The sequence below is a fragment of the Moschus berezovskii genome, chromosome 18 (assembly GCF_049115385.1).
Source record: "Moschus berezovskii isolate FMDL1 chromosome 18, NW_MosBer_1.0, whole genome shotgun sequence".
In the NCBI taxonomy this organism is placed as follows: domain Eukaryota; kingdom Metazoa; phylum Chordata; class Mammalia; order Artiodactyla; family Moschidae; genus Moschus; species Moschus berezovskii.
Window position 1 is genome coordinate 48774481 of NC_142477.1, and position 12813 is coordinate 48787293.

At 37.5% G+C, this 12813-nt stretch overlaps 1 protein-coding gene across 3 annotated transcripts in view; it reads left to right on the forward strand.

The window, feature by feature from the left end:
* Positions 1 to 12813, forward strand: part of PARP8 (poly(ADP-ribose) polymerase family member 8) — a 197190-nt gene that overhangs the window by 160609 nt on the left and 23768 nt on the right. For all 3 annotated transcript variants that reach the window (XM_055422074.2, XM_055422075.2, XM_055422073.2), the window contains exons 17-22: positions 2621 to 2746; positions 3981 to 4046; positions 6779 to 6846; positions 8505 to 8553; positions 9631 to 9743; positions 9975 to 10047. In XM_055422074.2, the coding sequence (XP_055278049.2) occupies positions 2621 to 2746; positions 3981 to 4046; positions 6779 to 6846; positions 8505 to 8553; positions 9631 to 9743; positions 9975 to 10047 (495 nt within the window). The remainder of the gene's footprint in view (positions 1 to 2620; positions 2747 to 3980; positions 4047 to 6778; positions 6847 to 8504; positions 8554 to 9630; positions 9744 to 9974; positions 10048 to 12813) is intronic.

The following is a 12813-nucleotide window of genomic DNA, read 5'->3' on the forward strand; positions in this document are numbered from 1 at the left end:
TAAAGATATTTTCATTTTAATTCTTTTGGATATGTACCCAGCAGTGGGATAGTCACTTCCAGCAGGATCCTTATGAAATTTCTATTTTTAACTTTTTAGAGGAACCTCCAGACTATTTTCTGTAGTGTTTGCACCATTTTACAATTCCATCAACCCTGCACAACGGTACCAATTTCTCCATATGCTCACCAACACTTTGTATTTTCTGTTTTTTTGATAATAGTCATCCTAATGGTTGTGAGGTGATATCTCATTGTGGTTTTGATTTACATTCCTCTGATGACTAGTGATGTTGAGTATGTTTCATATGCTTTTTGGCCATGTGTATATCTTCTTAAAAGAAATGTCTATTAGTTCTTTTGCCCATTTTAAAATCAAGGTATATAATCTTTTGTTGGTGAATTATAGGAGTCCTTTATGTACTTTGGATATTAACCACTTATCAGATAAATTATTTGCAAATATTTTCTCCCATCCCATGTTGCTTTTTTCACTCTCTCAATTTTATCCTTTGATGATAAAAGTTAAGTTTGGTATAGTTGTACTGTCAATTTTTGTTTTTGTTGCCCATGTCTTTGGTTTTATATCTACAAAATCATTGTCAGATCCAATGTCATGAAGCTTTTCCCCTGTCACAAAGTTTTCTTATACAAATTTTATAGTTTAAGGTTTTATGTTTAGATTTTTATTCTACTTTAGTTAATTTTTGTGTGTGGTGTAAAATAAGGGCTCAGCTTCATTCTCCTTCATGTGTATATGCAGCTTTTCCATCATCATTTGTAGAAAAGACTTTCTTCTCCCCACTGAGTGGTCTTGCTTGGCACTCTTGTCAAAGATTATTTGACCACATACATAAAAGGCATGTATTTTTACAAAGCTTCAAATGCATACTATGCCATATAATTTTTTAAAGATATTTATAAAATTGTACCAATTTTTGACTCCAAAAATTTCCCAAAAAGACTCTTTTATCTTACTGATGAGTCTTTCTTAGGAATTCTTGCTTGGGTTTTACTTTACTAAGAGGCCAGATCATGCTGAAAACAGTTTGTATCTGGGTTAAGGTACATCTTTCTGGGGTAGAAGGGGTGTGGGTATGGGAGAAGAAAACAAAAAAGAGGGTTTTATTATATCTTTATTATGTTTTAAAATTGGTTAATTTATTTATTCTAATTGGAGGCTAATTACTTTACAATATTGTGGTGATTTTTGCCATACATTGACATGAATCAGCCATGGGTGTACATGTGTCCCCCATCCTGAACCCTCCTCTCAACTCCCTCCCCATCCCATCCCTCAGGGTTGTCCCAGTGCACCGGCTTGGAGTGTCCTGTTTCATGCATCAAACTTGGACTGGTGTATTATATCTTTGTTATTATACCTGTTGCTTAGAATGTGGTTTGTGTGCTCATACACACATGAATGGAATAATGTGGTAGAGACATATTAGCTGTTGTAGTTTTACCATTTTCTGAGTAAGTCCTAGGGGTATCTATGTCTGTGTACTTTGGGGTGTGTTATTTATAGATCCTGTACTCTATGGCTTGAGTGTTGCTAATTGTTTTCAGTCCCTGGAAATTCCGGATGCTGTAATTGGGTGGATGTGTTTTGTGTGTATGCGCACAACAGAGTGAGCCCTACTGTCATCAGGTCACAATACCTCCTCACTAACCACATTTTGAGAATCAAAAATTGCCCTGCTCTTACAATGCACTGTTTAAACGCCTGTTTCAAAACTTTCTGGCAATATCTTTGCTTATAAAGATTAAGTCAGCTGCTTCCTTATAAGGTCTCTTGTCATCACACTATACATACATGTGTTCTGATGAGCTTTCTCTCCTTAGTGTGGGTTTTCTTCTTTCGGTTGCTAGAGCATATTGTTTTGGGAACTAGGGAAGGGAGCCATGCTCTTAACTGCTACATAGTACTGCCTCTTAGAAAATTGTGCAGAAGAATCATAAATAAAATCATCTTATTTAACAAGCCAGAGGTCTTTAAGGGCCTTTGTCAGAGGAGAGTAGGAAGAAGTGAGATGATGTCAGGATATTTATTTTTCTTGGAGTAGGTCGAACTCAGTTTCCTTCACCCAGAACGGTTTCTTCCTAGAGAGTCACACGTCTTCCTCTCCCACTTTGTTCACGTCTCTATAGAAACATGACCGCATTTCCTAGCCGCTCTGAAACAGTCCCCTCTACTGCCTTGGCCTCGAAAGCCTGCTTTATTTTTTATAGCATCTCACACTGCCAGGAACTATCTTAAGCATATATTTGTTTGTCTTTTCAACACACTTTCTCCACTGAAATGTGAATTCCACAAGAGCAAGGCTGTCTTATGCACTGTCTTGCCATAGAGCCTGCAACACTGTTAGCACATTGCATGTGTTCATGACAAAGACGTATTAGAGACAGAGATATTAAAATGTGAGTAGTTGGAAGCAACGTGTATTAATTACTTTAATAGTCAAGCTTGGTCAAACTTAATCTAAAGACGCAAATTAAAGACTTCAGAGATTAATAGCTATCTTGAGTCTTTCCAATTAATTACCATGAGAGGGAGAAACAATGGCAAAACTCTTGATAAAACCTGAAGGGTAGTAACTATCTTATGTATGTATTTCAAGGTGGTAGATCTACTAGTATCCATGTGTAGGTCTGCATTGGAATCTCCTAGAAAAGTTGTCATTTTCGAGCCATATCCTTCTGTGGTAGATCCTAACGATCCTCAGATGCTGGCCTTCAACCCCAGGGTAAGTAATTACCCCTGCCCAGCACCCGTTTCCTGTAATCATAATTGAGACTTCAGTCTCACTAGCTTTCTTTTTTCTTAGCTAAATTACTGTCTCATCAAATCCACAACCTGTCTGTTTAGCAAATTCTTTTCCACAAATTTGATTTACTTCCACTTTGTCTTTCATATACCCTGTTACTTCTCTTCTTTTCTCCTTTAAAATCATTTCCCTAACTTTACTGTCATGAAACTAGACCCATTTAATTCCCTCACATGCTGATCTTTACTCATTCCAACTGCATAGAAGGTAGGTAAATAGCTGTAATCAATTGGTTTATAATGGTCGATATGACTTTTAATTTCATTACATATTTTTTTGAGATTATAACATGTAGTCTCATTTTAAGAATCATGGGTAAGGGAATAAATTTTCCCTTTTCTTTCATATTTTTATTTCACCCTTTCTTGCCTTCTCCCCTCTCCCTCCCCAGTTATCGGAAAGTTTCTAAAAGTTTAATTACTATTGTTGATCAGCTATAATTTCTTGAGACACCAATTTCGTAAATATTCATGGAGGTTAGGCAGAATTCTTCTGAAATAACACAATTTTCAAGTTGCATGAGAGACAAAATTGCTTCAGTTTCTATTATTACTCATCTTGAAATCATTTTATGGAAGCAATGACTGTATAAAATTTCCTAGGAAAAACTTGCCTTCTTTCATAAATGGTAATAGCACACCTATTTACAATATGCTTAAAAATGAATCATCAGTTGAGCGTATGGTGTCATTCACATACTTACTAGTCACATTCTTTTGGTAACAAGCTTCTAATCAAAAGAAAATAAAAATAAGATGAAATTATAAGATTTAAAGTGGATTTTCATGTTCCAGAAGGATTCTGTGCTTACTTTATTCATCATGGCTTAACTTTTTAGTAGTCAAAACAAAAATCATGAGCCTAATAGCTTTTTTGTACTTACGAGTTTTTCCCCTGTAAGCTGAACATGGTTTTATGTACTGATACTTACACTAAAACTGGCATTGTTTTCTTTTTTCTTCCCTCTGACTCAGTTATAAATGCTATGTCCTTGAGCCATCTTATTAAAGTCTTCCCTTTTGTGTACACAACACAGTCATTGCTTTCAAATTGACCCTGATGGAAAATTCAGGTACAGAAATAATATGTTTGTCTAGTGATGTGCAGACTTGCAAAGGCTTATAGTGAATACTGTTTTTCCCCCTTCAAACAGAAGAAGAACTATGATCGAGTAATGAAAGCATTGGATAGCATAACTTCTATTAGAGAAATGACACAAGTAAGTATATCATCTTGTGGTCTTATACAGTTCAGTTTTGCTTGAGTGAAATGATATTTTTAAAATATCTGAGAGTACTGACCATGCAGTAAAATGAAGGCTTTTTATTGTGTGAGAGTATAATTCAAATCATAAAAAATTTAAAATTGTTTTGTACTAGGATGTTCTAATGAAATCACATCAGTGTTTTGGCATGCTACCACTGTGACTTTGGAGGGTAATTGCATAAATATAATCCTAACTCTGTGTTCTCAAACTCACATGAGAATTTGTTGGAATATCTTAAGGCAAAAGTTAAATCTGGTACTATCTACCTAGACTGTCAGTTTTAATTAATGGTAGTAATTTCAAAACATCGTTTTAATTTTAAAATAAAAACAAATATTCTGTCAATATATAAATTGCACATAAATGTTTTAGAATATTTATACAGAATCTCAAAACAACTTTGGAAGACACCAGACTTCTTGAGAGCTTATATTTTTGGTCATTAGGGAGGCTTTGGTGGAAGAGTTTGATGAGCAAGGATCTGGGTTTATTATAAAAGTCTAATATGTCACTGGGCTATAGTCCAACACTTGGAAAAGCACATCTTATTGAATTATTGAGGCCTTTCTTCTGCCAAAGACTTGGAGAAAGGTTTAGGGCTCATCATTATAAGTAGAAATTAATAACCTGTAATTGACAACAACACGCATTGTGGGTTCAGTTTGCATATGGTACTTTCAATGCTTTCATTGCCCTAGAGGCCCTTGCAGGTTTATAATAAGTGTTACTCTCAGTCATTGCCTTTCTCTGGGGAGGGAATAGTGATTTCTCCAGTCTTGGGGCCCACAAAGCTTCTGTGCCATGCCCCCCTCCCCCGACCATCATATCTACTCCATTTGCAGATGTCCTGACAAGGTACATTTTTATATTCCCAAATTTGATTCTTGATTCTTGTGATACTTATTTATGAAGTCAAATATTCATTCATTTAACAAATAGTAGGTGTCAGACAGTGGTAAATAAGAGCTCTTTTAATTCACAAGTTATATTATTTGCTTAAAAGCCATCATTCTTTCTAGCAGTTTTTCTGTGCCCTTTCTACATTATCTGAATTCCTTTTCAAATAAATATGTATTATTTATATAAGAAAAAGAAAACAATCAAAGCATTTCCACTGAGGGGGAAGAAAGAACCTACTGCAGCACCTTACCCATGATTATACACTTTCAATCACCAAAGACTTTGCTATAGAGTATTTGTACTGTACCGTAGATCCAGACCATTCTTGGTTTTAAGAATAGCTGCAAACTCTGTCTCTGGGATCAGCTCTGTGCCAAGAATTGCCTCCTTTATTCTGGGTCATGTGTAAGCTTTTTTAACAGGAGGCAATGGAGATGATTGAGTGTCAGCTTGGGAGGTTGGAGGCCCACGTGGTATAATTCATCAGTGACGTGGCTTGTGACCTTGGGCTTGTTGCTTGATTGCTTGATGCCTCAGTTTCTTCTCTGCTGAGATGCTGCATCCTCCTTCAGTGTACACCTCATAAGGATGCTGTTAGGTTTTATTGCATCAGATGCTTTCAGTTCAGTTCAGTTCAGTCGCTCAGTTGTGTCCGACTCTTTGTGACCCCATGAATCACAGCACGCCAGGCCTCCCTGTCCATCACCAACTCCCAGAGTTCACTCAAACTCATGTCCATCGAGTCGGTGATACCATCCAGCCATCTCATTCTCTGTCGTCCCCATCTCCTCCTGCCCCCAATCCCTCCCAGCATCAGACTCTTTTCCAGTGAGTCAACTCATCGCATGAGGTGGCCAAAGTACTGGAGTTTCAGCTTCAGCATCAGTCCTTCCAATGAACACCCAGGATTGATCTCCTTTAGAATGGACTGGTTGGATCTCCTTATTATACTGTCCTATTTTCTAGAATGTACCACCCTATAGATGAGACCTAAATTGCCACAAACAGATTGCCTTTCATTCTATGACAAGGTTAATTGTCTGGATGAATTCCATCAATACTTTTAAAAGAAGGAGTTGTCTTCTTATGTAAATCTTGTCCGGATTTTTCATGGAATGATCTACCCAGTGTCAGTACCCTCAGATATGAGCACGATTATAGCTATTACATGTTTTACTTTAATGTCAGTTAAAAGTTAAAAATGTCAAAGAGAGACCATATACTTGTAAAGGTGGCAAAACAGATTTAATCAAGTACTGCAGTAGAGGAGAGAGATTGGCAGTGTGAGCTGAGGTCACCTCTGAGTAAAACAAGGTGACCAAGGTTTCTAAGGTGAAAATAAAGAGGAAACAAAAAGGGGCTACAGAGAAGTGAAAATAAGGGACTTCGGGGAACTGGAAAATTTCACAGGAGGTAAGTAGAGAATTACTGAATGGTTAGCAGTGTAGGTTGGTACCTTTTGTGTTTTGGCAGCACTGGGTTTTCTTGAGCAAAGATTCAGCAGGAGTCCAGGGACTTGGCCCAGTGCATGGGAGCCAGGTTAAAATCTGATTTAAGCCTCTTATCCAAATGTTCTGGCAAGTCCTTTGTGCAGCGTGGAAAGTCAGAGTTCACGTCATCTTGGGGAGAAGCAACTAGGGAAATGGTCGTTGTTATCATGTCACAACCACAAGTCTTCACATTTAACTGGATTAGACATACCTGTTCAAGGTGATTTTCCTTTTGCAAAAGAAAGTAAAATAATTTAAGAAAAATCAAGGAGCATAATGACTTTTTTTTTCCAGGCACCATATCTGGAAATCAAGAAGCAGATGGATAAACAAGACCCCCTTGCTCATCCCTTACTGCAATGGTATAAAATTTAGTTTTCTTCTTAATGAAAATAGAATCATTTTCTGTCGCCTGCTTTAAGGCAGGGGGGTGGAGACCTGCAATGCTACAGTTCGTCAATCCTATGAGGACTGGTGATTTTACAGTCCAAGAGTCCTTAATGACTTTCACTTTAATTAAAACTTGTACATCACAAGGGGAAGAAAATGCTGTCATATGCAACACACGGATATACTGTGTGGTTGACTCTATAGATTTAAAAAATTGGACTATATTACATGGTGAAGCCATTTTGGCTCATTTAATTTTCTTGATAACTAAGTGATCAAATTGTTTCAAACACTTACTGAAAATCTTTCTTGAATGTATGTTTTGTATAATTTGCTCCCATAACAAAGAGTATAAATTTGATAAACTCTTCTTTTGATGACTACAGAGGATGTTCTGTTTCTGAGAATGTCTGGTGAGGGCCACAGCATTAGCTCAGCATGGATACTAGAAGAGTTAGACTAAGAATAGTTGAGAAGTGGGTTGAGCACTCATCTTGCTCTACAACACTTACTTCAAGTAATTTGCCCTTTGATTTCTCATCTGCAAAAAGGAAACAATAGTATCTACTCACTGTATCTTTGAGGGTTTTAGGTACATCTCTTTGAAATCACTGACAACTAGAGACTGTGGGATTCATCATGATTATCATGCAATAAGACAAATGTGAAGACTATACGAGATTGATCTGAATGAGTACTTATTCTATGCTACAACCAGGACGTTTTTATAAAAATACGTAAAGATCAGGAAAGGAGAAAGACTCTGGCTACTCATGATTATAATTAGTTAACTTTCACTTACACAGAACCTTACAAAACCTATTAAATTTATTCTAGTAAAATCATAACAAAAATTAGCTTTTACAAGTCTTTCTTCTTTGTACCTTTCATAATCTATTGTTAAAATTCTGATGAGTAAAATAACACATAATTGTTTCTTTTTTAACCTTTCTCACTGTAAGTCATATTCAGAAGGAAGACAAACATCTCAAACATCCAATGTTTCTTTTTTTCCCTAAAGTCATCTTGATTTTTCACTTTTAATTGTTTGTGATCATTTCCTTGAACTTGTTAGTCACTCTTCTTTAAAGCAGAGGGAAATTTACCAACATGTTGTACAATTTGTTTAGTTATGATTTTCTATGCTGACAAGTATAAAGCAATTAGTTCTTTCAAATACCTAAAGTTTTGATTTTTTTCAACTTCATTGTCTTAATACAGTTAATAACATTTTGTTTGTAAACCACTTTATGTATCGGTGCAAAGATGCTCAAATATTTATAGAAAGGAAAAAAATCTGCATGAAAACTCATGCTTAGACATTGTAGAGAAGAGCAGAGAAAGCAGATTGTGATTCAAGTTCTAATCTTGGATTGTGGTTATTAAAAGTTATATCTCTTAAGTTTTAAAGGGCTACTTCTTTTTTTCTCAGATTAAAATATTATCTTTTTTATTACATCAGCTCTTTAAATTGTTTCAGGAAGTGAAGCAGAATGATGTAATTAGATAAAAGTATTACTCAATTTATGTCACAGCAAAAATAAATTTTAATCACCTACCAACTGAGGAAGAAAACTTTAAATATATGTGGTGTATATTTTGACTGATGGATTATTTTAATTAATTTCAGGGTTATTTCAAGTAATAGGTCACATATTGTGAAACTGCCAGTTAACAGGGTAAGTTATTTCTTCACATATACGTACAGAAATGGGAGGGCTACTTATTGGTTGTGATTTTTTTAGGCATCCTCTCCAGGAAATTGAAGGAAACTCAGGCTAAGCCTCATTCTTTGAAATGATCATATGTGCTCCAGTTTCAAGTTTTTCCAAGAAACCAAATTCAATTTCAGCCTGCGGCCCTGAGCTTTTAAGTAACCGAGTCAATATGAAATCATTGAGTTATTCCACATGTGATAGAACATTATCTAGAGATTGCATACTTTTTATCATTGTCAGTTTAATGTTGGCATAGCTTCACTTTTGTATCAGAGGAGATACTGACTCCAGATATCTTACTTATGGGCCTAATGTGCTTACAAAATTTAAAAAAAAAACCTAATGCAGTCTGATTTCAGTTCTGGTCATTACCCAGGAGCACTATCTAAAATCTCAGGTCTGTCATCTCTGAATCTCTAAACTATGAGATTCCTATATAAGTACATATAATCTTAGGTGGAACAGCAGCAGTTAGAAATTTGTGTCAAGCAGTGTATCAAGCAGCCAATTCAAGAGAGTCTGTTTTACTTTTTTTCTATGAACAAAGGGGAAAACTATAATTTGAGTGTTGGCAATTTCTGATTTTACAAATATATGCAAATAAAGCTTAATGATGATAATTTTTGCGATTCTAAAATCCTGAACTAACTTTTCTGCTTAGCAAACTCATATTTTCCCAGTAAAATAGTTTGTGGATACTTAGGGAATTCAATAATAAAAGTCTCAAAAAGAAATGTAATTAGGAAGGCAGATCTGCTTGAATGTGATTACATAGCATATTCCAAAGCTAAATATAAATGACTTTGGATTGTCTGTCTCCTATTCCTTTTCCATTAGCCTAAAGAATTATCCTTCATATCAGCAATTCCATGTGATTTATCACTTATGCAGGGGTTTTGTTAAATGAATGATCCTGTTAATATAAATTATTATAGTTGGAAAATAGATAATTCTTAAACCAGTAATGTTTGAATTTGTCATCAGCCTGTTATACATTAAATTTGATATGCTTTCCTGTGCCCTTATTTTAAATGGCAGCAACTGAAGTTCATGCATACACCCCATCAGTTCCTTCTTCTCAGCAGTCCACCAGCCAAAGAATCCAATTTTAGAGCTGCTAAAAAACTCTTCGGAAGCACCTTTGCATTTCAGTGAGTATGGCTTACTGTCGAGGGGTGTGAGTTCCCCTCCTAGTCTTCCATAAATGTGGGGGGAGGAAAGCATCCTCTTTTAGTAGTTGGTTGTTAGCATAGGACAGTCACACAATACTTGACTAGGAAACTCAGAGCTATGAGAAGGCACCATGGCTTGTTATATTGCGACCCCATCGAAACGTCGTTGGCTTCTGATTTTGCTTTTCCTTCTCTTTCCCTGTGTTTTAGTGGCTCACATATTGAAAACTGGCACTCCATCCTGAGGAATGGTCTGGTTGTTGCTTCTAATACACGGCTGCAGGTACATTTTCTGAATGCTTTGACGCGAGCTCATAATTCTTCAGTATGGGAGTTCAGTAAGCAGTCCTGGTGTTACGTTTTTACTCACAAAAGGGTAAAGCACGTGTGCTTTAAAAAATCACATTGACTTTCTAATGGACATACATAATTTTCACAAAGTCAAGCAGAATTGATCTATATACAACATAGGGATGAAAAGAAAAAGAAAATTGAATTTCCCTATGAGAAATAGTAAAATCACTTTAAACTTAATTAGAAAAAAAAAAACCTGATGCTGGGAAAGATTGAGGGCAGGAGGAAAAGGGGGAGACAGCAGATAAGATGGTTGCATAGCATCACCAACTCAGTGGACATGAGTCTGAGCAAACTCTGGGAGATAGGGAAGGACAGGGAAGCCTGGCGTGCTGCAGGCCGTTGGGTCGCAAAGAGTCAGACACAACTTAGCAACTAAACAACAATGACAAGAAAAAGATGATCCACAAAAATGTAAAACCTTACAAGAATTCTCTCTGCTAATCCAACACACATATCTTGAGCACTATCTCACTGTGAATACTTTAACAGAAGAAAAGGTGGGGCTAAGAATAAACAAAGTGGAGACTGGACACCAAAGAGCCATGGGCTGTCTGCCTTTCAAGCCCCAGGGCAGCATATGAGCAGGATACAGTGGGTGTGGTCCTCGTCTTTATGCCCTTCATCTCCAGCATTCCAACCCACTCATTTTTATCTGATGATATAAAGTGAAAGTGAAGTCACTCAGTCCTGTCCAACTCTTCGCGACCCCATGGACTGCAGTCAACCAGGCTCCGACATCCATGGGATTTTCCAGGCAAGAGTACTGGAGTGGGGTGCCATTGCAATCTCCGATAATGTAAGGAGGTCAGGAAATGAGATCCTCAACCCAGTTACCAGTACAAAGTTATAAATTCTGATGACAGTTGGGATGGTACAATTAAATATCAGTTCAGTTCAATTCAGTCACTCAGTCGTGTCTGACTCTTTGCGACCCCATGAATCACAGCATGCCAGGCCTCCCTGTCCATCACCAACTCCCGGAGTTCACTCAAACTCATGTCCATCAAGTCGATGATGTCATCCAGCCATCTCATTCTCTGTCGTCCCCTTCTCCTCCTGCCCCCAATCCCTCCTAGCATCAGAGTCTTTTCCAGTGAATCAACTCTTCGCATGAGGTGGCCAAAGTATTGGAGTTTCAGCTTTAGCATCAGTCCTTCCAATGAACACCCAGGACTGATCTCCTTTAGAATGGACTGGTTGGATCTCCTTGCAGTCCAAGGGACTCTCAAGAGTCTTCTACAGCACCACAGTTCAAAAGCATCAATTCTTCGCCAATCAGCTTTCTTCACAGTCCAACTCTCACATCCATACATGACCACTGGAAAAACCATAGCCTTGACAAGACGGAACTTTGTTGGCAAAGTAATGTCTTTGATTTTTAATATGCTATCTAGGTTGGTCATAACTTTGCTTCCAAGAAACAAGCGTCTTAATTTCATGGCTGCAATCAGCATCCTCAGTGATTTTGGAGCCCAAAATATAAAGTCTGACACTGTTTCCACTGTTTCCCCATCTATTTGCCATGAAGTGATGGGACCAGATGCCATGATCTTAGTTTTCTGAATGTTGAGCTTCAAGCCAACTTTTTCACTCTCCTCTTTCACTTTCAAGAGGCTTTTTAGTTTCTCTTCACTTTCTGCCATAAGAGTGGTGTCATCTGCATATCTGAGGTTATTGATATTTCTCCCGGCAATCTTGATTCCAGCTTGTGCTTCTTCCAGCCCAGCGTTCCTTGTGATGTACTCTGCATATAAGTTAAATAAGCAGGGTGACAATATACAGCCTTTTCCTATTTGGAACCAGTCTGTTGTTCCATGTCCAGTTCTAACTGTTGCTTCCTGACCTGTATACAGATTTCTCAAGAGGCAGGTCAGGTGGTCTGGCATTCCTATCTCTTTCAGAATTTTCCACAGTTTATTGTGATCCACACAGTCAAAGGCTTTGGCATAGTTAATGAAGCAGAAATAGATGGTTTTCTGGAACTCTCTTACTTTTACGATGAACCAGCAGATGTTGGCAATTTGATCTCTGGTTCCTCTGCCTTTTCTAAAACCAGCTTGAACATCTGGAAGTTCACGGTTCTTGTATTGCTGAAGCCTTGCTCGGAGAATTTTGAGCATGACTTTACTAGCGTGTGAGATGACTGCAATTGTGCGGTAGTTTGAGCATTCTTTGGCATTGCCTTTCTTTGGCATTGGGATGAAGACTGACCTTTTCCAGTCCTGTGGCCACTGCTGAGTTTTCCAAATTTGCTGGCATATTGAGTGCAGCATTTTCACAGCATCATCTTTCAGGATTTGAAATAGCTCAACTGGAATTCCATCACCTCCACTAGCTTTGTTCATAGTGATGCTTTCTAAGACCCACTTGACTTCACATTCCAAGATGTCTGGCTCTAGGTGAGTGATCACGCCATTGTGATTCTTGGTCATGAAGATATTTTTTGTACAGTTCTTCTGTGTATTCTTGCCACCTTTTCTTAATATCTTCTGCTTCTGTTAGGTCCATACCATTTCTTTTCATTATAGGGGACTGGAATGCAAAGTAGGAAGTCAAGAAACACCTGGAGTAACAGGCAAATTTGGCCTTGGAGCACAGAATGAAGCAGGGCAAAGGCTAATTAGAGTTTTGCCAAGAGAACGCACTGGTCATAGCAAACACATTCTTCCAACAACACAAGAGAAGACTCTAC